The sequence below is a fragment of the Calonectris borealis genome, chromosome 3, assembly GCF_964195595.1.
Source record: "Calonectris borealis chromosome 3, bCalBor7.hap1.2, whole genome shotgun sequence".
Taxonomy (NCBI): domain Eukaryota; kingdom Metazoa; phylum Chordata; class Aves; order Procellariiformes; family Procellariidae; genus Calonectris; species Calonectris borealis.
In genome coordinates this window covers 29,369,222-29,392,008 of record NC_134314.1, presented here as the reverse complement: position 1 = coordinate 29,392,008, position 22,787 = coordinate 29,369,222, and the positions used below count along the sequence as shown (strand labels likewise).

Sequence of the window (22,787 nt, the reverse complement as noted above, 5' to 3'; positions counted from 1 at the left end):
TCCTTTGAGCTGATGGGAAATTGTACAGTAAAAACAAATTTAGCAATATATATATTTCTTTTATTTTGGACAAAATACAAAGAAAGGAGGAAATAAAAATACAAATATTTGGGAAAAATGCAAAACAAATCAGTATGTCAGGCCTTTATTTTTTTCCTAACAAAAGCATTTCTTATTTAAGCAGTTCATATGTCAGTAATAATAATAAAGTTATTTACCAGCACCCTGGCAATGCACTGCTTCTACAAAAAAGGGTACATCAGCTATCTCATACATTATCCTGAAGCTGCAAATACTGTCTGACTGACTGTCTTGGTAGGCAACCAAGATTGTGAATATTCCAGAAAATCAGTGAAGCTTCAGCATATGTTTAATGCTGAAGTGCTAACCCAAAGGATGAAGTTAAGACTGAGCATAACAGCTCTGTGTCAGAAGATCACAATTCCCTGCATCTGAAGACTGTCTCCAGACAAAAATAGTCTCTGGTAGTTAGAAATTTAGTCCTTCAATGTTTACCAGTTTTTCTTTTTTTTTTTTTTTTTTTTTGAGAGAGAGAGAGAACATATGTCCCTTCTGAGTCTTGGCTTTGGCTAAACAAAAAGCCCAAGCTATTTTAATTTCCTCTCCTGAAAAAGAGTCCCAATACTTCTGAATATGCTAGTCATTTGTCTTTGTACCTATTCCAGCTTGAATCCTAAGCTCATCCATGCTGCATTGGCTGCAGTAGCTATTTTCAAGGAATGATTTTTGTTCAATATGTCTTGCTTTGCAACAAACAAACTTCACTATAAAGAGTCCAATGAATAATTTGTTTCATTTATTTTTTGGTTAAGAAACATAAAGCCAGATTATTCCAACACTTACATACAACATTGTCCAAGGATATAAAGAAAAGACTAAGTGCTTGTGCCACCAAAAACACAAGCGAGGATCTAAATAAAAATGCTTATTTTTCAATACAGTATAATTTACATAGAGTATAGTAATAGATATTTAGAAATTCAGAATAACATAGAAAATATTAGATTTAATAATGTTTCATGTTGGTAGGAGTTCCAGTATTTCTAAACTATAAATTTATTAATTCAATATATCTAGTAAGATATTATGTATCTTTTCCAGACTTGAGTATTGACGTTTGCATTTTCTGAGGCCACTTGCAGTTTTACTTTTGTGTTGGGTTCATTTTGTAGATATGCTTTCAGAGATGCAATGCCTAAAGAGGGATTTGGGTGAGGAAAAAAGTGTACTCATCTTATCTACATAAGCCTAGTAAAGCATTGCATAATTCCTTTTAGTCCTGTGATAGAGTATGCAGATGCTTTCAGGGACTGGCCAGGAGAGCACTAATACATTAAGCACTGTGATCCTGAGCCCTTTTGCTGCTGTGTCGGTGAATAATGCAGAGGATATAGCACATTTTGCTTCTGGCCTTTGTGATTTCTCTCTGTCGCTTCTGTATTTAGATTTTTTCCATTTACAAATCTTTTTTCATTTAATTAAACCTTAGCACAAGTGGCATATTCCAAATGAAAGCAATTCAAGCTGTGGTAGATCCTGAAGTGTGGCTCCTTTATCACTCACTATCTTAAATGTTTTTACTAATTCATATCCAGTTCACGGCCACAGAGTAGACATTGCCAATTGCCTGGATGGTTCTAATGGAGCCACTTCCCTCTTGCTCCTTAATCTCACTCTCTTCTCCCAGATGGGCTAAATCGGTAATGACAGTATAAGTCCATTTTCTGAGTGTGTGCTTTAAGGAACATATCATGGTTTATTTTTTGAAAAGTAATCATCCAGTCACAGCAAGGGCATTGTGGGCACTTAATTCAGGAGCCTGAGTTTTATATATAATTCATGGAGAAAGCAGGACAGGCCTCCGAAGGAAAATGAAGATAACCTGATCTGTCCTGTATTTTTCTGTTCTCAGTATGGGAATGGATGGGTTGTGGTACTGTGGCTAAAGCCAGGCAGAAGGCGACAGTGGGCATACTGAAATGTCTGAAGTCGTGTCAGATGTGGGGTTTCACAACTTCTATCCAGATGAGATTTAGATGCTGCGCTATCTTTGGAGGAATAAGTACGCCCCTGAATGAAAAGAGTAGGGGCCTTTGGGCAGTATGGGTGTCATTTGACTTTGGCGGACAAACTCGCAGTTGTGCATTTTTAGAAGAGTCATGTACTTATGAGCTGGAAGAAGGATGTGCTCAAGGAGCTTTGCAAATTAAGGGGGAAAAGGATTTTTTCTGCTTATTTTGGGTCACTCAGAAAGAAGGGGTGCTCTAATCGTGCCATGAGAGAGACAAAATAAGAGAGAGCAAGACTGATTGTGGCTGTGGGGATTTTTTTTTTTTTTTCCCAAAAGCAGCATGCCAGCTCTGCTCAGTTAGTGGAAATGAACTCTGAAAGGAAAACACCAGCACTGTGCTGAGCCTGAGCTAATGCATCTGCCTCCCAACAGACAGTATTGGTGTGAGGTCTCTGCTGTGCTTATTGCAGCTATGCAGCTCCTGGCTTTCAGCTGATGTACATGTGTTCATCTCAGACTGTGGGCAGGGCACACCATTTAAACATATTCTTCTTAGCCAAGTGAAAAGGTGACTCCTGAGAGGATGAGTTGTGCCTCCTGGTCACTCTGAAAAGAAGTTTCTGTTTATTCCTGGTGATTTCAGGTGCCTTCAGAATCCACCTCGTATAACCCAAACTGCTCTTTGAGACCTTGGACATACAACATAGCTCATCCTGTCCTTGCCTTTCATTTTCAAGTAATGACAATGTTAATGACACGAGAGCTTAAAACATGATTTTTCAGCTGAAAAGCACAAAGGCAAATGTATGGGTATAACTGTCGAACATAGTTACAGATTTATGAAGATCCATGGCATCATATTCAGTGGAATTATGCTAGACTACAAAGGGCAGGAAAGCTTATTCAAATAGAAAATCATTCTTAAAAGCCTTTTAAAATTTTTGAAGTCATGAGAAGTCAAATTTTTGAAGTGAGACTGTAACTCTTTATCAATATTCCATGGCTATTTCTTAAACTCATCTTTTAATGTCTAGCCTTGCACCAACAGCAATGAGAAGAGCTCTCCTAGTACTTCTAGATCTTGTTACTGGTGCTCCTTAGGTAGGTAGTACCGGGCCTCCCTCTCTGCTTCTTTTAGAGGAAGAAATAGGTAGCATTTCTCCAGTTTGTTCACAGATAATCTGTGCCACATCCCTTTTACCTGAACATAATAGGAAATAGCAAACAGGCAGTTTTCTTGTTCAGAAACCCAAGCCTTCCTTTAAAGATCTACCTCCAAACAGGACCTTTTTCTTGGCTTCCTCCTGTGAAGATACTCACATGACTTCTTTATCTCTTGCCTCTGTTTTTCTTTTGCTGGGAGGCAAATAGACCTCTAGCTGCAGCCAGATGAGTGCTGAGTCCTGCATGCTCCGCTGGTTTGCAGGAAAAAACACACTGGATTGTTTCATTTTCCATTCAGGAGTTTTGTATGTCTGCTGGTTTTAACCTCTCATTAGTCAGTGTGTTCACTCTTGTAGCCCAAATGAGTGATCTCGAGCATGCCCACCAGATCTGATAGCCATTAGTGAAAGATACGGGCACTGGCAAGCATCAGCTGTATCCAGCACGGACTATATTTTGTTGAACAACTCTCGTAGCTATTCTACCAAGTTTTGTTGGCAGTACTACTGATGGCACATGTATGTCCATCAGTCTTTTGGCCTCCAGCTAGCTCTCCAAGGCTGCCACAGAGGCTCTGCCATGCTGCTTCTGTGGACAACAAGCTGCACGATAACAGCCGACTGTCAGCAAAACAGCGTCGCACAACCTGATGGCTGTGCCTGATCAATGTCTTACTGTTTTCAATTTGTCAGAAACTGGAGCAGAACAGAGTTAATTCTCACATAGAGCAACAGTGAAGTAGCTGCAGTTATCTCCTCAAAAGGCAAAAAAAGATGGGAGAAGATCTGGTGCTGTCCTCTAAAACCACCATTATCCATTACACAGAGTGCAGTCATATCCCTTTGCCAATCCACTAGTAGCAGAAAATCAACAATGAAGATCTTACAGGCCTTCAGCTAGCCTATACAAACTTAAAAACAATGTACCAAAAAAAGAGAAAGGTGTTATTTTCTGCCTTCATTACTGCATGCTGTTTTATGTATCCTTTCCTTCCAGCCTTCTATCTCGTTTTCTCCTGAAAATGAAAGCTAAATTTCTGTGAGCGGGGAACAGAAGGATTCTGTTTCCAAGTCATCTGTTTCTTTATGAACACGCTTGGGAAGCAGCTAGAAAGATTTCCCAAAGTGTATGTTTGCAAATATGTTTGACCCATCTGGGTAGAAGGAACGAATGGAAATAAGAGAAATAAAATACAAAGCAGTCTACTGAAAATAAGCAAGAAAAAAACCACACTATTTAGATGAGCATTGTAATGAATTATACTGGAAATGCTAAAGGAGACTGCTGTGCATAAACCATTCGTTGATCATTCAGATTCCATAATGTTGACAGAAAAGTGTTGTAAACATAGAGGATGCAGGTTTTCAAATCCAAAACCAGAATATTTTGATTTTCCAGTGCAGAAGACCAAGTCTGAATTAAAACACTTGCATGCTGTGCTTAGATTCAAAAAGTGATAGAAACAGTGGGTGGCTGGCTCAAAAGATACGGCATGGATAGATTACAAAACTAGTCATCAGTCGCTGGCCTCGTGAACTGGCAAATATGATGATTTATTTCATCTTGGACATTGTTTCTGCACTGACCCATTGTGCTCTGGCCTGGAAGTAAATGATGCTCAAAACTATGCTTTCAGTCTTTTGGACAGTATTTGTGGTTTGTAGTAGTCTATTTTGTGTATTGGGGAGGATGCTGTACCACAAAGGAAAATCCTTCAGATTTAAGATTAATGCATAGCACTTTATAGCAATACATCCCCCTAAGTCCTGTCTGTTCACAAATTAAAATAGAACTTAAAGCTAAACCAACTCATTACATCAACATGTACCCCAAAGGCTTCCTTTGGCTCTGCAGAACCTCAGGGAGCCCTAGCTGTTGAACTTGTGTTGGGCTGGCGATGTCTGGCAGGCAGCCTGTCTGCTTCGCCCCTCCAACCTGCTGGGAGTATTTCCAACTCAGCATCCATTTTTTTCCAGAAACATGTTATGCAATAGCGTGCAATATATTGTGTGGCAATAGCAATAACATTATTTGGCTCTACATTCATTTCATAAAATATATACTCTATATTCACAGTTTCTTAACGTCTTAAATATTTCTGTATTGTAGCTACCAGTATGGCTTCATAAGGTAAGCAAGAAGAAAGCTCGCTGGGCCTCCTCAAATTTAGAAGTATTTCATTCACATGTGCTGACTTAGGGAAAAAAACTCTTTCTGAACTTTGCAGGTAAACCCACTGCATTCCTACAGCTGCGAACATCTGTCCAGCCACTGATCTCTTGACACCTGCATAATCTGAAAAAAAAATAGCCTTTTCTGTGCAAAGGAAAGCTGGGGGGGACCTCAGGAAAGTCCGTTTTATTAACCTCTTCTTCCTACACGTTGTCTGGAGTCCTGTATCATCCTGTGTGATAGAAGGTGCTAGCAACACTTAATCAAATATATTGGCACTGTAGGAATGGAAGAAGAGCAATTCCTAAGCACAGAACTAAGCACAAAACCAACAGTTTGGGGGCTTTAATTCAGCCTACAGTCTGAAGCTGTCTTTTAGATAGTCCAAGATCATTGCTGCATTATACGCAGATGGTTGGTTACATTTATTTTCCATATTATCCACCCGAAAGTGGCATTTAATTTCTCTTCCTGCACAGCAGGCTGCTACGGTTGCTGATCTGCATTTCCACAGACACAGAACAATCAGATCTCCTGTCTCTGCAGCAAACATGACGGTTCGTCTCGTTTGTCACCCTCCATGTGTCTGAGGAGACGGTGGCAGAAAGATTGAAAACCAGCGTGAGAGGGGATCAGAGGAGTTGTGGGAAGTGGACTCTCGGGGACCCCCTGCCCCAGGGGGAGATGCTCCATCGCCCCTCGTGCCTTTCTCGCCGGGCGCTTACCGGCCTTGCTGCCTGTCTGGCGCCGGCAGCGGGGGCAGGCAAAGGCAGGCAGCACTGGCAAAGGCAGGCACTGGTGAACGCAGCCTGCCAAAACAGCAGTAGCAAGAAAAGGTTGACGAGAGGATTTCTTTGCCACTGAACATACCTAGCATAGAAACAACCTCTGGCAGAACGGGATTCAAAGAGCCATGGTGACATAGCATGCTAATAGCAACATTTAAAAAAAAAAAAAAGACACAAAAAATCCTTTCCCTACAAATGAAGGAAGGAAGGAAAGCATCTTTCCTTCCTGTTAGTCATATTAGACGTATGTCCCAGCTGGTGGAGTGCTCTCTGTGAGCGTATGGAGGAAGGGCATGCCAAGGAAACACATGTGCTGTCTGGCACTGGAGGAGGCGCAGCCCCAGGGGCAGGTGGTAAGGACGGAGGGAGGGACAATGCAAGACCTGGAGGCAGGTGACCAAGGTGGGCAGCAGTCCCCGAGCACAGCCGGGGGATGGAGGAGCACTGTTCATGGAACAGACGTCACGCTCTGGTTACCAGAGAAGCATCTCAAGAGCTTTTCCAGACTGCTTTTGCATCTCAGGTCCTTGCAGTAATATAATATGATGGCCACTGTGCCATTGTTCAGACTGCAGAGGGACAGAACATGTCCTAGCGTGACCGATTTACTGGTGGTGAAAGTATATGACTGGTAAACCACAACTGAGGGAGGTTTAATTAATCAGCTGTTGTTGTGCAGCAGCATTCCCCCAGGTCCCAGGAGAAAGGTCAAAGCCTGAACACCGCATGGCTTTTCTGCTGGGAAGCTCCATCATTGTCAAAACCCTCTGCAACTTACGTAAAATGAAAATAAAACAAATGGAGTTTCTCATAATTAGATATATCGTCCCTCTTAAATCATACCAGGATCTGTTGTTCAGTGTTGCTTTTGCAATCACCGACTGTTTCCGAGTGAAATAAAAATTACACTGCGCGGCAGAAAAAATATGTTTGAAGCTGGTAATAGTAACATCTCAACCAGTGCTTGCCTGATTGCTTAGATTTCTACCTTCTTGTTTGCTCTCCATGGCACCAGCAGCGTAACATCCACGTCACTTGTAAAATAGTGCAATTTTCATCCAGCTTGCCCAGTAAAAACAGTTAACGCTTAAATATGTGTTTGAAGGAGAAAATTGATACATACAACGTTTCAGATTCATGCTGGTTCTGTTACCTCTTTCCAGAATAGTTAAAATGATGTCTATAATCCTTCAGCCAGTTTCAAAAGTGATGCCAGCAGTCTGTAAATTTGTCTAACATGGCTCCAGTACTTTTTTTTCCCCCTCATGCTAATAATTTTTATAAAAGAACCCAACCGATGCTAGGCCTATTTTTTACATTTTTAGAGTTGCCAGTTGTACTTTGATTACTTCTTTATTAACATGGTTTGGGCAGATCCAAAAAGATATTTAGATCCTTAAACTGATTTATCCACCTAAACTCCCAAATCATCTTGAATACCAACCTCAGTTTGAAATGAGTCGCCCTGTGAAAGTGCCTGTTTCATTCCATTGAGAGCTCCACATGACTAGTTCAGGCTTAAATATCTAGCTTCTGGACACCTAAGTCAAGGTAAATGAATCCTACTTAAGGAACTCAAATAATTGTTCCGCTGTCCTGAAACTATCTTTTCAAACTGGGACCTTTGTCTCAGATCCAGCACATCAGCAAAGACTTGGGGTTGAACACAGCCTGGGGAGTGTGATTATGTCCTCAAAGAATGTGAGTCGTTTGTTCTTTGCACACTTTCAATGAAAAAAAACCCCATTCAGATGGAAAATGTAGCACAAGGGGCTAAGTCTGTTACAAACCAAAGCTCTGCTGAGTTTCTGTGGTGCACGTATTCCTGATTTAGGATTTATGTTTTATTTTACACTCTTTTCAATTTAAGAGGGAAGGGAAGAAAGGAAAGGAAACGTGTTTTTTTCAGCATTTAATATCAGTCGGAACATTTGAGGATGCTCATACAACAATAAAAATACCCTCATCTTTTGTCTCAAAGCTATGGAGAAAGTCTACTATAAACAGGGCTGCTGTTCAATTTTATTTTACGTTCATTTGTACTGGTATTGAAAATGAGCAACAAGGGAGATCACAGGTGCTAGAGCACTAAAGAACTGGAAGACAAATGCAATGCTTCATTTTCAGCCAGAGGCAGGTTACAATGTTTCCTGGGAAAAAGCTTTTAATAGAAGGAAATTCTGTGGTAAACCGATGGTGACATTAAGCAAAATTGACTATAATTGATTAATGTAATCTGCATATTTTGTGATTATCTGAGATATGGCTACCGTGTAATGAAAATTTTGCAACACTCAGAGCCTGTGCACAAGGTTATGTCTTCTTGCATAAATCTGAGAGCATAAAGGGGGTTGGAGGAGTGCTTTAAATTGCCAAGGATGATCTGGATGATAAAACTTAAGTGCAAAATGAATATTAATTTTTAGTGCAGTAAAATTAGCTGACTCTTTGAAGATTGCTAATACTTAACCTTTTCTGGAGTACAGTGATCTGCTTTAAACTGAATTTTTAAATTATTTTGCTCTTGCAATTTTACATTTGTTTGGTGAGTTTGTGATAGTCCGTTCTGGTTTGGACCCCGTAAGAGCACTCGTGGGAGATGGGGAGTTCTGGGGAGGGGAGCAGGAGCAGCACACTGTGAGTTTTTAGAGGAAATGCCCTGTCTGCACTTAGTCACTGACATCTTGGCCAGGCCAGTTTAGTACCAGTGACCCCCTGAGCCAGGGGTAAGCTCCTCTGAGGTGAATGCACACCTGATGTTTCCTTTGGGACAGTACAAAGAACAACATGAAATTTTGAACATTAGACTTCCCAAAGGAAAGCCCTTGCCATCTTCCAGGCTACTTTCTTTGTGACATGAGGATTTTGTGTACCTTGCCAAAGGGGTCAGTGTGCCTTCCAGTGAGGATGTTCTTCTTGGGTAAATAATTTATTGTAAAAATTTGCAGTGAGGAACACTGGAGTTTCTGTTGGAGTCACAGACTAAGCTACCCCAACCAAAAGGTACCATCTCTCCCCCCGCCCAAGTTACCTTAAGATAAACAAACTTGTCAGAACTCATTTTGACTTCCTTTACTTTTGTTTTAGGAGTGGTAGCTTCTTAAGTCACTCTCTCGTGGTTCAGAGTTCAGGTCAGGTCTAGACTGCACAGCCTAGGAGCTCGATGTTACCTGAATTGTCCATGGTCCGAGTCCTCTGCACATTTCATGAAAATGAGGCTTCTAGTAAATTGCTATTAGAATTGCTATAATCACTACTCATTAAAAAATTCAAGGTTTTTAGTCAGACTCATTTACAGCTTATATTGGACTAATATCCTTACAGTTTTCCATTATGAGAAGATTAGAAAATGTGTTCTTCCATCTTTGCAGAGCAAATCACCATCATAGCTGAGATGACCGAGAATCTATTTGCAAGCAATTTTATTTGCGTTCAGTAAATCTGTCAGACATAAAATCATGATATATGTAATGTTACTATAACATCATACTCATCTGTCAACTACTTCTGACATTTTTGTGAGAAATCATCCAAGAACTTGCACTCTCAGTAAAATTTATTTGTCTAAATGAATATGATGTGAGTAGTTAGATTTTCTGGATAGACGAAAAAGTAATTTTGCCATTGAAATGCGTGTTTGTGTTCTTTGTCATTATTACCTAATTCTACACAGAAAGAAAAAGCAAGTGAAATGTGCAGAGTCATGTGTGACTGCCACATGTGAGAGGAAATGTCTCGTTCACAAGACATTAAAATTCTAGCTCAGAAAAAGGATATGTTTGTGAAAAACAGTTCGACACAGTGGTTGGGTTTTCAGGTATTTGATTTATCTGTTTTTTGAAATACTCTTTCAGAAGATAGTGCGTTTTTAAAGTAATTTCAGATATTGAAACATTTCTAGTCTGTGTAAATGCCATTAGAGCTACAGCGTTTGCCAATTATTTATGAACTTCCTTTTCCTCTTTCATTCCCCGGAGTTCAGTTTGTCTCCGCCAACGTGGCTTCCCTCCACCGATGTGGTTTCCGCATCACTGCATGAGAATGAAGGGGATATAGAAAAGATTTGTCTTTCTATATTTGGTGGTAGGGTCCTCGAATCCATTTGCTGCTTTTGTTTGCAATGTTGTGGTTAATCAAGGGACAGCCTTTAGGAAATAATTTTTGGCAATCAGCCCAAGAAAATTGCAAGAAAATGAACTTTATAATACAGCTTATCAGCCAGGTCTTCAAACTGCTGGAAGCCAAACCATCCCGTTCCCCTGCCTAGGCCACTACGGACATTAGGGGGACATCCCTTCCCTTATCCCAAGTGTTTAGGGAAGGACCTTTCCTGCCTCACGGTACTGCTGCGTTTCAGGGTACAAAGCGTTAACGTGGAAACTGCTCAGTGGTGGAGACTCCTAGAAAAAGCGGTGAGGAATTAAACGCGATGATCAGTTCTAGCTTTTAAACCTTGCACTTGCACGGGCTTCCTCGTTGAACTTCAAAGGGTTGGTCAGAGGCGCAACAACATTATCCTTCAAGAAGTCCCGCTGCTGCGTGGGAGGCTCGGGGGAGGCAGCTGCCGCAGGAGGTGAGGGGGTGAAGGCAGGGATGCGTTCTCTGCAGGTCTTGCAGCAGTCATGATTACGAATGCTCATGATTTCTGAATTTGCATCCGAAAGTGGCTGTAAATCTGTCTCCTCTGCACTCTCTCAGCTCTGTTTATAATGAGCAATCAGAGTGGCTGAAGTGTTGCCTTGCTTTCTAGATGGAGCACTTGTAATACTACATTGAGCTCATTTGCATACTAATTAGTAACAGGATCTTTTAAACAAAATGTGCAGCCTAGGGAGAAACATTATTAGAAGTGAGGTCCATATTTGACACATAACTGCCTTAAGTGTACACATTATGTTATAGGTGGTGTTTAATAAAAAAGATACACCTAACACATCAGCAAGCAATTACAAATATCATAGGACAAAAACATATTAGATTTGCATGTTGTTTTATTCTGTATGTATACAACATGTCATGCCCCACTAGATACGTTTCCAAATGAGACAGAATAATGTAAAAGCAGACTCGATCTGCAGCTCCTGCAAGTTGCAGGACTGAAAGCTTGGGTAAGAACATAAGAACTAGTGTAAGTTGAGAGGTCTTCCAAGACTTAGTGTTTAAGGACATCCTGAACTGCAGGAACATCAAGATTGCGAAGACTTTCATGTTCAACTTCTCATATGGAAATATTTCCATACTCATAATCATCCTTTTCATCTTGGATCTTTTTTGGTTCTAATACTTTTTAAAATTGGGGCACCACAAAGGTCTTCAGTATTGAAGGTGGAGGAACAGTACAGGTTTATGCAGTGGCATAATCCTGTTTGATGTTTCATTTCTTTTCCTTTCTTAAAAATACCTAATAGAGGATGTCCTTTTAATTGCTATTGGACAGTGAACAAATTCTTTCTGTAGAATTGAATGTAATGCCTTCAAGATCTTTCTCCTGAAATAACGTTATTTAGAGTATTTCATAGTGCGCACAGATAGAGCTATTTTTTATCACTGGAGAATTTTTATTACTGTTCAACTCATTTTCTGGATCACTTATGAATAGTTTAACAGAACACGTCCCTAAATGGTTCTTGTGGGATTCACCTAGCAACTTCCCTAAAATGAACACCTATTTCCCAACTTTTGTAATGCGTAACTTGATGAGCACTCCAACTGCTACCTCATCAAGGAAAAGGGCAGCAGCGCTGCTTTTTTATTCAGTAGGAGTGTATTCAGAACATCTATCTTATTTAGCCCCTCGCTAGTTTATGAATCCCAAAGAAGCTTAAACCTGAAATAAGTATCAGATCTCCTTCACCCTAATGTGGCACTGCTGGTCAGACACTTCTGTGTCTGAGGAGTATTACCGTGGACAACTCTGGCGTCTATAGATTTCAGGGATAGGAAGCAACTGAACAGGGATTTAGATGGCCACAGTCTGGTGTTTAGGATCAAAATCATGCCTAAATCCGGGGAGTTTAAGTTCTTTTGCAGCTATAAGCTAAGTGCGTAGGTTACACAGTTAGATCGGGAAAGGCTTGGAAATCTCTTTATGTAGGCATCTACAATAGCAATTAGGCACCGAAGTAATGCCTACGTGCATCAGTGGATTTATTCTCTAGGCTGGTATTTGGGGAAGCATCCTTCATCAAATGGGTAGTTAAGCAAGTAGTTACCTTTAAGTGTGTACTTGGAGCTTTCATCGTGAAATTGGGTTTAAATATACAAATAAATGAATTCCCAAAGTGAAGCTTCAGTTTCCTTCATAATCAAAGGTAAGTGCACACGTTAGCCTTCTGCTAATTGACTTTTTGGAAATACAAGTTTTTCATTCTGCTTATACATGAAATAGCTTAGGCATGGATTTTTCCCTCCAGAATTTTTCTCTATGGTAGAAATACTCTTTCTACTGTTTCCTTCAGGTGACCAAAACCAAACTCTTTAAAGTACTTGACTACTATACAACTGGAGTTGACTTATATTTCGGTTCGATAGTGCATAGCAAAAGAATTGATTCAGAACCTTGAGAACTTCAGAACATATCTTTTCATAAAAGTTCCTATACTTAAAGACAGAATGTCCTTTCCAAATCTTATGATACAAATATTCTGTCTATTTATTCCTTGGAGAAAAAGCTGCGTGGGAATAATAATAGTAATAAACTTAATGACAGATAAGGAAAAAAAAGAGGATATAGGTATTTAATTCAAATTTTCCTGTTTGTATATTTTAAATGGCAAATATTATTTTTGATTAAACACAGCTTTTGAGAACACTGTTTATACTTCACAGATATCAAGATGGATATTTTCTGAAAAATAATTGTAGATAAATAAATATCCTACTATTACTGTCAGTGTATAGAATTCTTAGCATAAATACAGCTAACCTTCTTTTCAAGATGTCTGATAATTTGTCATAGCTAGTTTGTTAATCACCTAAAACATTAGTAGAACTTTCATCTATAACATTTGTATCACTTTAAGGTGACTGTTCACCTTCTCTGTCCCTAAAAAAAGAGTTTAAAATTTATAAAACCAAGATAACTTGGCTCCAAACACAATGAAATAAATAGAGCTAGAAAGATGTAATAGAACTAGTAAAGTGACTTCCAAAAAGTAAGAATGATAGCAGAGGAAAAGAAAGTACGTTTTCCTCCAACTAGAGTAAACAAAGGTATGTCTGCTTTGCTCAAAGGATCTTTTTCTCTTGTGCCACAGGCTCATTGCTTTATTTTTGACAGAGTAAGCTCTTAAAGTTCTTACAATGTCATCAGCCATTATAAAATATCTCTAATCTTAATTTTTTTAGATCAATAAATAACAGCTCACACTGTGGCAGAGCCCAAATAATTGTTTTTAAACCCTGAGATAGTCTGCGTTATAACCTGTGTATAATCTAGCGTTGAAATCTGATTGAACTAGGGAGTGCATTGAAAGCAGCAGGCCTCATCCCGGTGTGTATTTAGGTTGAAAATTAGACATTTGTAGCTGAAAAAACAATCTCTGTATCCCAGGAGTATTTTTCAGACCTGTTCAGCAAAGGCAGTAAGTAATTTATGTTTTCTTTCCACTGCCACTTGTAGCCCTGTATCTCAGTAAGGATGGTGTTGCCGTCACGTGTCATGGGCTGCTGGCTTTCGGCCAAGGCAGCAGCACAGGGCTTGGGACCTGCCAGGCTTGCTCTGGGCTGGCCTTGGTCTGCTCCCGGCTCCCTTTCAGCTTGCTTACTTCTAGCAGCAGTTGTCTAATGGCCGAGTGATTCTTACGTGTGTTGTTTTAGCTTTTGCCTAGATTTGTACTATATTTGTAACTAATAGATAGCGATAATAAGTCGTTATTCTGTGTAGAGGGTGCTGCTATGGCCCTAGACTAAAACTGCAGCATAGGGGAGTACAGGGGTGGGATGGAGGCCTTGAAAGCAAAGGCACGGGATGATAAGGAAAGCTCCAGGGCTGTAAACAGGGACGTGGCATGAAGGTCAGTTACTGGTCATTAAAGGAGTGCAACATTGGGAGCTGGGTAAAATCACTTTATGAGTAACAAAGAGCAAAGAAAAAGTACACAGCATATGTAAAACTTACCATATGTAGTGAATTTGGATGGGGAGTGGAGTTGCAAAACGATGGAGGAAGAGCAATTTATGTAGCATATTCACAAACCTAAAAATTACCCCAAGTGCTTCCTGGAGAGAGGAGGAAGAAATTATCACCATCGGTATTATATGTCTTGCAGCAAAGGGCTCCAGGTGCTGCCAAGTCACAGCAATGCCCCCCCCCTCAGCTGGAGCCGTTAACCTTAGGACCCCCCAGGGCAGTGGAAGGGTGAGTGTAACTCCGGGGAAAGGGTCAGACACTAGAAAGTTTGTGTATATGTCATTTTACCTGCATGTCATTTGAGCTGCAGGTGTCAGTATGGAACTAGACTACCAATAATTCTTTGATTAGACTTTTACAACTTTATTAAGAAAAGAAAAAAAAAAAGACTTCGTGTAAGGTATGTTTTTGCCCATAATAAGAGTGTAACGGCTTGGTGAGAGTTCAACCAACCTACTTTGTAACTTGGTTGCAACAAATTGGTAATTAACCTCTCATAAATAAAAACATGACATTTTGTACGCTCATTAATTAAGGCAAAGTCTTCTTCCTGAATCTGAAGGCACCCTGAATGCAGTGGTCCCTAGTTGTGATCATAAGTTTTAAGATGAACATAATCTTCTTAAGAAGCATCGTTAGGTATGGTAAGCATCTTTAGGTATGGTAATTGTGCATTTCTTGAGGATCTTTAATTTCCTTCATTAGCTTTGCAAACTTGCAATTCGTTGAACATCTTTGGTTTGTTTAGTTCTAGCAGCAGTTGTTTAATGACCAGGTGATTCTTACCTATGCTGTTTTTGCTTTTGCTTAGATTTGTACAAGCGTAGGAACATTTGTAGGTTTGTGAACTCTCTCTCTGCTCTATCAGTTTTCTGACAGGTAATTTGTACATAGATCACTAGTTGTTGGTCACAGTGGTCACTGGTTGTAGCCTCAGTTTTGCTACATACCACTTTAATGTGTTAACTTTTCTCCTAAACATTTATTTTCTTTCACAGAATTTATATTTTTTGTTCATCTAACATTCACGCCAGGTGTTCGGGCTCTTTCGATCGTGATTCGATGGTTGTGTTATCATCACATTCTTCTACTGATTTGTCTTTGTTTTCCTTCTCACCTGTCTAAACAAAAATATGATGTAGGTACAGCTTAGTACCTGTTTGCCATTAAGATGTTGTTGTATTTCATTATGAAAAGCATCAGGAAATAAAGCACCCTTGAATTGAAGGGCCTGTTTGCCCAAGACAGTACTGAATGTACACAAATCTCTGCTCTGTTTCACCAAAGTAACTACGAGAATTTTAATGATGCATCAAGTAAAGAAAAATAATTGCTGTCACCTGTATCTCCAAAAATTTCCTCTGTTGTAAGCAATGTTCTTTCTACGTGCTTGTATTTCATTATGGGGTCTCTGTGGCTGACTGCAGGTGTTGTACACCCACTCTCTTAGCTCTGCTGTGTGAGCTCTCCTCATGTACTCACCATCTCCATCTTCTTTATTCTTCTTCCTGGAGCGAGAATAACTGGTTTAAAAACAAGAGTCAAGGGATGGCTAAGCTCTTTTAGCTTTGCTCTGTACTCTGCTGAGAGCTGTCACATTCCACCTCATCCATTCTCAAATTGTTCCTCTTTTTTTTTTTGTTCTCTGTTTCTCCACTGATGGGACCTAGGACCTGAAAGCTTTTTAACCCCAAAACAGGTGCCACCAGGAAATTATATCTATTCTGATTTACTTGTTACCGTATAGTTCACTTGTTACTTTCACTACAATCAGTGTTGCAGACAACATCTTGATTTTTGCATTTATGTCCAGATTAAAAATTAATAGGTTTGCATTTGTCAAACTGCATGCTCATCCATTTTCTTCTGTAGCATTGTCCATTGATCTTATAAATAATGCTTCTGTAGCAACAGCACTATGATTATCATCTTTGTCTAGGCTCTGCACTATGCTTTTATTTGCAAATTCTTGCAAGATATTAAATCCCCTGCAATTCTCATATTGTTCTTCAAGTACCCATTGTTTCTTTTCATAACTGTACTTGTTACATTATAGGAAGTTCTCTGTATTGTATTGATGAAATTTATCTCTGAGATCTACACAATTCCTGTTGCAGGTTTCTCTTCTATTATTCTTGGATATTCTGTTGTTTCAATTTTATGAGGACACTTTTTATTCATCAATCTGGATTGTGTAGTTTTGTTTGCTGTGCAAACTCCATTTGTTCTTTCAAGTTCCTTCCAGTAGTTTTATTCAAGCATTTTGGCCGGGGTTCCATCCAGAAATCAGTTCTCTGTCACATTTTGGCCGGGGTTCCATCCAGAAATCAGTTCTCTGTCAGCACATATCCTTTTAAAACGGTAAGGCTGCTTTCTCATCCAGAGATAAGTCATCATTTTTCTTGGCCTTTATGTTCTTACCACTCACACACTTCACTTCTGCAGAGGTCGGTACTCCTCAAATTTCTGCTAGAGAGTTTTATAATTCATTTTCCCTGCTTTGGTCAACTGGAAATTATAAAACACAGCAGGTGTTTCAAAATATCTGTTATCTTTTATGAGGGAGTGGTTTATGGAGCTGTGCATAAGGTTAAGGGCGGGTGGACTTCAGCACTGTGTGACAGACGTGCTGTAAGGCAGCAGATGAGGATGAAGGAAGCCTGAAGCACATAGTGTGAGAGGAGCTGGGTTTGGGTGTGGAATATAGTACTGTCAGTCTTGAGAGATGAAGGGAATTGGCATGCAGAAGGGAGTGGAAGAGGACCAGGACGAGGGAGCAAGTGTCTGTGGAGGGTGGTGTGTGTTTCCTCTGCTGTGCTCAACCTGCAGTGGAGTTAAACATCATCACATGCCGTAAATAAGAACCATATTATTAACCTGAGGGTCAGTACTAAGAGAGATTGCCATCACTGATCCAGAAGCCCAGGGAATCTATTCCATTCATTTTATAAATCAGAACTGATCAGGTCCCAGTTTGTTGTTTTTTTCCCCTAAGATCCAGTGCCTAAGACTTAACTGCATTTTGATTGTTTTCAGGGTAGTTCTCTACAGTGAATCCATCAGGCTTGCAATGCACAGTCTTTCACTGCGATTCGGTTCATGTACACAAGTAGGCTTAAGCAGTTACCGTTCCGGTGCTAGGGCTGTGGGCAAACGACGGGCTGCTGGGCAGACCCTGGCCAAGGCTGTGCAAGCTGAACAGGGTCTGGAAAATTGCTGGACATGATGTGGGAAATCATAGAACATAAAAATCTATGAGAATCTGACAAAAGTTACAGACAGCACCATGGGGAATAGCTGGACTTCACAGGTGGTTAAGGCAGAATTATATGGGAAACAGCCAAAGTCCACAGGTAATTGGACTGGTGCATTAGAGACCTTTAGCGGTTCAGAGTCTTGCAAGGCCAACAGCACCAGATAACCTTATAAATAACACCGTATAAGATAGATTTAGGATAATCTCACTCATTTTGCCTTTATGTGACAGATGCTAGAAAGTCTCATAATCCATCTCGGTCCTTACCAGTACTACATGGGGTGTTTATTCATTAGTGTTTTAGTTTGAATCAGAAGCGCAGTTTAGAGGAGGGCCTCCTGATCATTCCCAGTGACGGGGCCATTACTTACAGTGAGCAGAGATCACGGGGCGTGAACTGGACTCCTCTCCTACGAAACTAAACCAAAGTTGGGCTCCAGGAAGGCTCTCTGACTTCTAATGGGAGCTCAGTTTGTGCAACTAGGCTACAAATAGCAGGAAGCAAAACCCACTGAAGTGCTAGAGAAGGGGTACTGCTGTCATCCTAAATATAAGTCGTGTGGATGTCAGGTCCACAGCACTGACCATTTTGCTGTGCAGTTGGGCTGTGCTGCTTGCTAATGAAGACTTACAAGGGTGTTGTCCAACTTCACATGCTCGTGGGAGAGCCCGTTCATCCATACTGCACTTGGAAAGCTGTATTACCTGCCAGTAGGTGTAACCTTCCATATCGACAAGTGTCTCCTCAACACTGTGAGTTATATCTGTTGTTTTACTTGTTAGATTCCTGATACCTGACATACGATTAAATGTAAGGGTACATTCAGTCCTAAAATACTCAATCTTATTCGCTGGCTTTGGGAAGCAAAGCTTGGTACAGTACTCACATGGTCTATGAGTTCTTACTCTTCCATATTTTTCCTGAAGTGATTTAAGTTTGTCTCTATCAACACACACACTTGCAATAAAAGAAGCATTTTTTCTGACATTTCACGCTGCTGTGGGAAGAGATACTGTGTGAAAATTCAGTCTTTAACCCCATGCATTCCACAAGAAAAAACATCATTAGATATCCTCAGAAAGAAATGTTGAGTATCTCACAGCCCTAGCCTGCTGTTTCTAACAGCTATAGAAATGACTGCTGAGTAGTGACAGAAAGGATGTGCTGAACCTAGGAGGAAGGTTACAAAATGATGTGTTTTAAGAATTCCTGAGTTTGTTGAGGAAATAAAAGAAAAACATTCTCACCGTTGTTACCACCGCACAAGCATATGCCTAACTTTCTGTAAGACAGGTCGGCATTACAAAATCATGTTACTGATGTCTTAGCTGTGCAAAATCCTCATCAAAATAATGAGCCAAACATTATTTTTTACTTTTTCTACATTTGAAAAAAGATCCAATTTATATTTTTCACAAAGTTTGTTGGTAGTCTTCTCCTGAAAGACAACATTTGGGGCTTTCTGGTGTTTTTTTTAAGAATCTTAAAAAAGCAATATGAAAGAAACTTTCAGCCATTACTAGGATGTTGCTTTATAACTATTAAAACTTAATTCTGTTGAAATATTTCATGTCAAATTATTCCAGAAACTGCAATCAAATGTTTTTTTTTCCAGAAAACTGAAAAGTACTGTAACATCTCATGATAGACTGTTATATTATGCTCTGGTTCTTATGGACATTTCATTGAGATTTCAGTGATAAGCTGAAGTGCTAAAGATATTTTAACTGTAAAGGTAAAAATATTCTACCATCTGTGCTGCTTATCTTAATTTTTAGTTTTTAGTTGAAAACAATTATGTCAATTTTCAACTTTTAAAAATAAAATCATGGATTACATTTATTGAGTTATGATTTTGTCATCATATGCAAAACATTGACTTATCAAGGAGTTAGGTCTAGGGCTCTGGAGCTAAAGGATGTATTGTGTATTCTGTGAAAAACCAGCAAGTCCTTGGGGCTGGATCTTCTACTGTAGATAAAAAGAACTGTGTGCATATTGTTTGAAGCATGGCATCATGCCAATATTTTTGGTGTCAAGCAATGGTGTAAATTAAGCAAGGCTAAAATAAGTGAAGTTAATGCAGAATTAAATAAGCTAAGTAAATAAGAATTGTAATCTATTGTTACAATTTTTATATCTTAGATATCTAAATGTTCATGAAATATTATTTTAGTATATGCTAAAAAGCTATAATTTCTTAGCTGATTTTAAGCAAATTAGTTTACTTCTTTTTCTGTGATTATGTTTTTTGTCTATAAAACACAGGTATATATACATATCTTCTTCAAAATTACATTTCTCAAAATATTTTTGCAGACTGAGTTTTCAACTCATCATTTCTTCAGCATTACTTATTACTATCTTGTGTAGTAATGACATAAATTTTTCATTATGTTGTCATAGCCAATGCCATTAACATGATCACTATTTTATATGTTTGCTTTTTATGCAGAGGTAACTACTATGAATGTGTATTACAATTTCCATTCACTATCTCAAAGCCTTGTATAAGAAAGTGGATTGACGTTTCAGAACATTACTCTAACATAAAGTAGGATTATTAAGCTTATTTTATAGCTGGAAAACTGGGACCCAAAGATTATCAAGATAAATCAGGGTGAGGTGAATCACCATCTTAACCAGTGTACACTAGATTGCATAGGTACCATATATTAGAACTGGGACTGAAACTCAACCTCATGTCTCAAATAGAAGTACTAAGGCATACTTTCCTTTAGCGATACTAAAATGGAAAGCCTGCAGATATTCATTAGATAACTAAAGACTTTAATAAACAATAACATTTGCTGAAGTGCTCCAAAATGGTTAAATTGATCTTTATTTTATTTTTTTGTGAACGCTAAGATTCAGACAGATTAATGCAGCTTTTCCATTTTGAATTTAGTATTTCAGTACTCGCTTCTGGAGTATTTAGCATTTTTTCACTGTGCTGATTAAAATCTGTTGTAGGTGATAATTATGCTGGTTTTATCATTCAAACACTCAAAATTGATTTTTAAATCTTTAGGTGGCTTGTACCAGACTTGTATTTCTCACAGGATTTAGAAGTCTGCTTATATTATGTCCTTTTGTCATTTTCTCTGTAAATGCTAACTCAATGGAAAATTAGTAGTTTCCCAGTTCTAAAAAAAACAACCCACCCTTTTTTCATAGGAGGAAGAACTAAGGAAAAGTGGAGAAGCCAAATACGCGCACCTGAGTGATGAGCTTCACGTATTAATTGAAGTATTTGCTCCACCTGGGGAGGCGTATTCTCGTATGAGTCATGCCTTGGAAGAAATAAAAAAATTCCTCGTTCCTGTAAGTGGCTTATAGCATTCTTCTGTGACTGGTTATCGTTTTGCTGCATTGAATTTTGCCTTCTTTAAGCACCTTTAGCTCAAGGGAAAAAAAAAAAGTTCTGTTGAACATTCATCTTTCATTCTTTCGTCTCAGGGAGATGCCAAACAGGCCATTAATTGTCACAATTGATCCCCTGATATATTTTCTAGATGTTTTATTATTCCCATTTGTCATTGTTTCTTGCTTTCCTTTCTTGGTTTTTGGAGGGAAGTGTGGATTACTTTTTTTTCTGGTTGCAGACATTAGTCATTAGTATGTGAGTACACTTTCAAGATTTTTGAATATTTAAGTCTGTAAAAACATTTTTGTATATGGAATGATTTATCTAAATATCTCGATAATCAAGTTAATTAATTTCTTGTGGAGCAAATGGCGTGAGCAAAACATTCCTCAGATGTTTCTGTTCAGACAAATTGTCATGACTCAGACCACAGTTTAGCAATCCTCCATCAGCTAGAAGGGCGCAGAAACATATTTTAAAGCTGGGAACCTTTTCAGTTCAATTTATACTAAATATATCACTTTCTGAAATATTTACCTTTTTGTCTATTGATTTTCCATCAAACTCTTTGACATTTATTTTCTCCACATTTATACAGTATTCCATGGTATTTTCATACTTTAAATTTGTCCTGGAATTTAAGCATGTGCATACTAAATACTAAGTAAAGGTTGCTTTATGTAGTACTAGTTGCTTTATGTAGTACTAGTTGCTTTATGTAGTACTAGAATTACGTGAGTTTAATCAGCTGAGGTCTATCCTGAGACTATTTAGCACTCTCAAAATGTTCAGAACTTGTATTCTTTAAAAAAAAAAAAAATGGGAGCTTGTTTCCATTTGTGATTAAAAAAATGAAGTGCAATAACTGTTCATATCTCTCTATAATAATGGAAGGATTCAGTGAATGCCTTTTTATTATGAGAAATATGAAGCCAAGATAAGAGATGTTCAGGTGAGGCATACACGTATTTGTATGGCAGAACTTAAGCATTTTATTTGGTGGGGGAAAAGGAGAATACGTTACAAGTACAATATTTAAGTACAGTATTTAAAATGTTCAAAATTTTTAGGGCAACTAAACATTTTTTTAAGAATACAAAATAAGTAACTTAAAATTGTTAAAAATAAACAGCTGGGTATTTGTTTTAAATAATAAAGTTTATTGGCACCAAGTGAGTGCCCATAAATGAGCTACATTTTAAACAAGTTGACTCTATATTTCTAATTCTCCCTTTCCATCCCCTTACTATGCTTTCAGTTTGGGAACACTGATAATAAAATACTATTTCAAATTCTGGGAAATAATCATGAGACAAGAAAGCATTTTTTCCATGATTTCTGACTCTGTGTTGAACATACAATACAACGGGCAAATTAGTCCAGTGTCGTAATGCTGGCAACATAACATGGAATGACATTTTGGCTGCAATTTATAACACTGAAAGAAAATTTGTAGTTAAGTACCACGTTCTTGAAAAGCCTGGAGTGTTGTAGTTAAAAATGGTAACAGGACCAATTACAAAGATTGCCAGTCTCTGTCCTTTGGATAACCCTATTTCCCGTTGCACTTGCCTTTGCCGAACTTTAATTTGTTCCTGTAAGAGGTTCCTGTTTAAAGTTATCTTTGTATGTCCTCTTCATTCTGGAAGAGAGCTCCTGCATTATAGCATGACGCAGTGATGATGGCACCCGTTCCTGTGCCCCCCGAATTTTTAACATCCATTACGTATTCTGTCCAGCCTGAGAAAATCTGTTCTGAGTAAATAAGGGAGAGCGAGCAGTGTGTGGTGAGAGTGGTGTTAAAATTTGTGGCATGCTGCTGTTGTAAATATTCGGCATCTGCGCAAGCATATATTTTGTGTGACACATTATTTGT

At 38.8% G+C, this 22,787-nt stretch overlaps 1 protein-coding gene across 2 annotated transcripts in view; it reads left to right on the top strand.

Moving 5' to 3' along the window:
- Positions 1 to 22,787, top strand: part of KHDRBS2 (KH RNA binding domain containing, signal transduction associated 2) — a 373,561-nt gene that overhangs the window by 178,169 nt on the left and 172,605 nt on the right. For both annotated transcript variants that reach the window (XR_012672902.1, XM_075145263.1), the window contains exon 4: positions 20,722 to 20,868. Coding sequence is in view for 1 of the 2 variants with exons in the window: in XM_075145263.1 (XP_075001364.1) it covers positions 20,722 to 20,868 (147 nt within the window). In the remaining variant the exon portion in view is untranslated. The remainder of the gene's footprint in view (positions 1 to 20,721; positions 20,869 to 22,787) is intronic.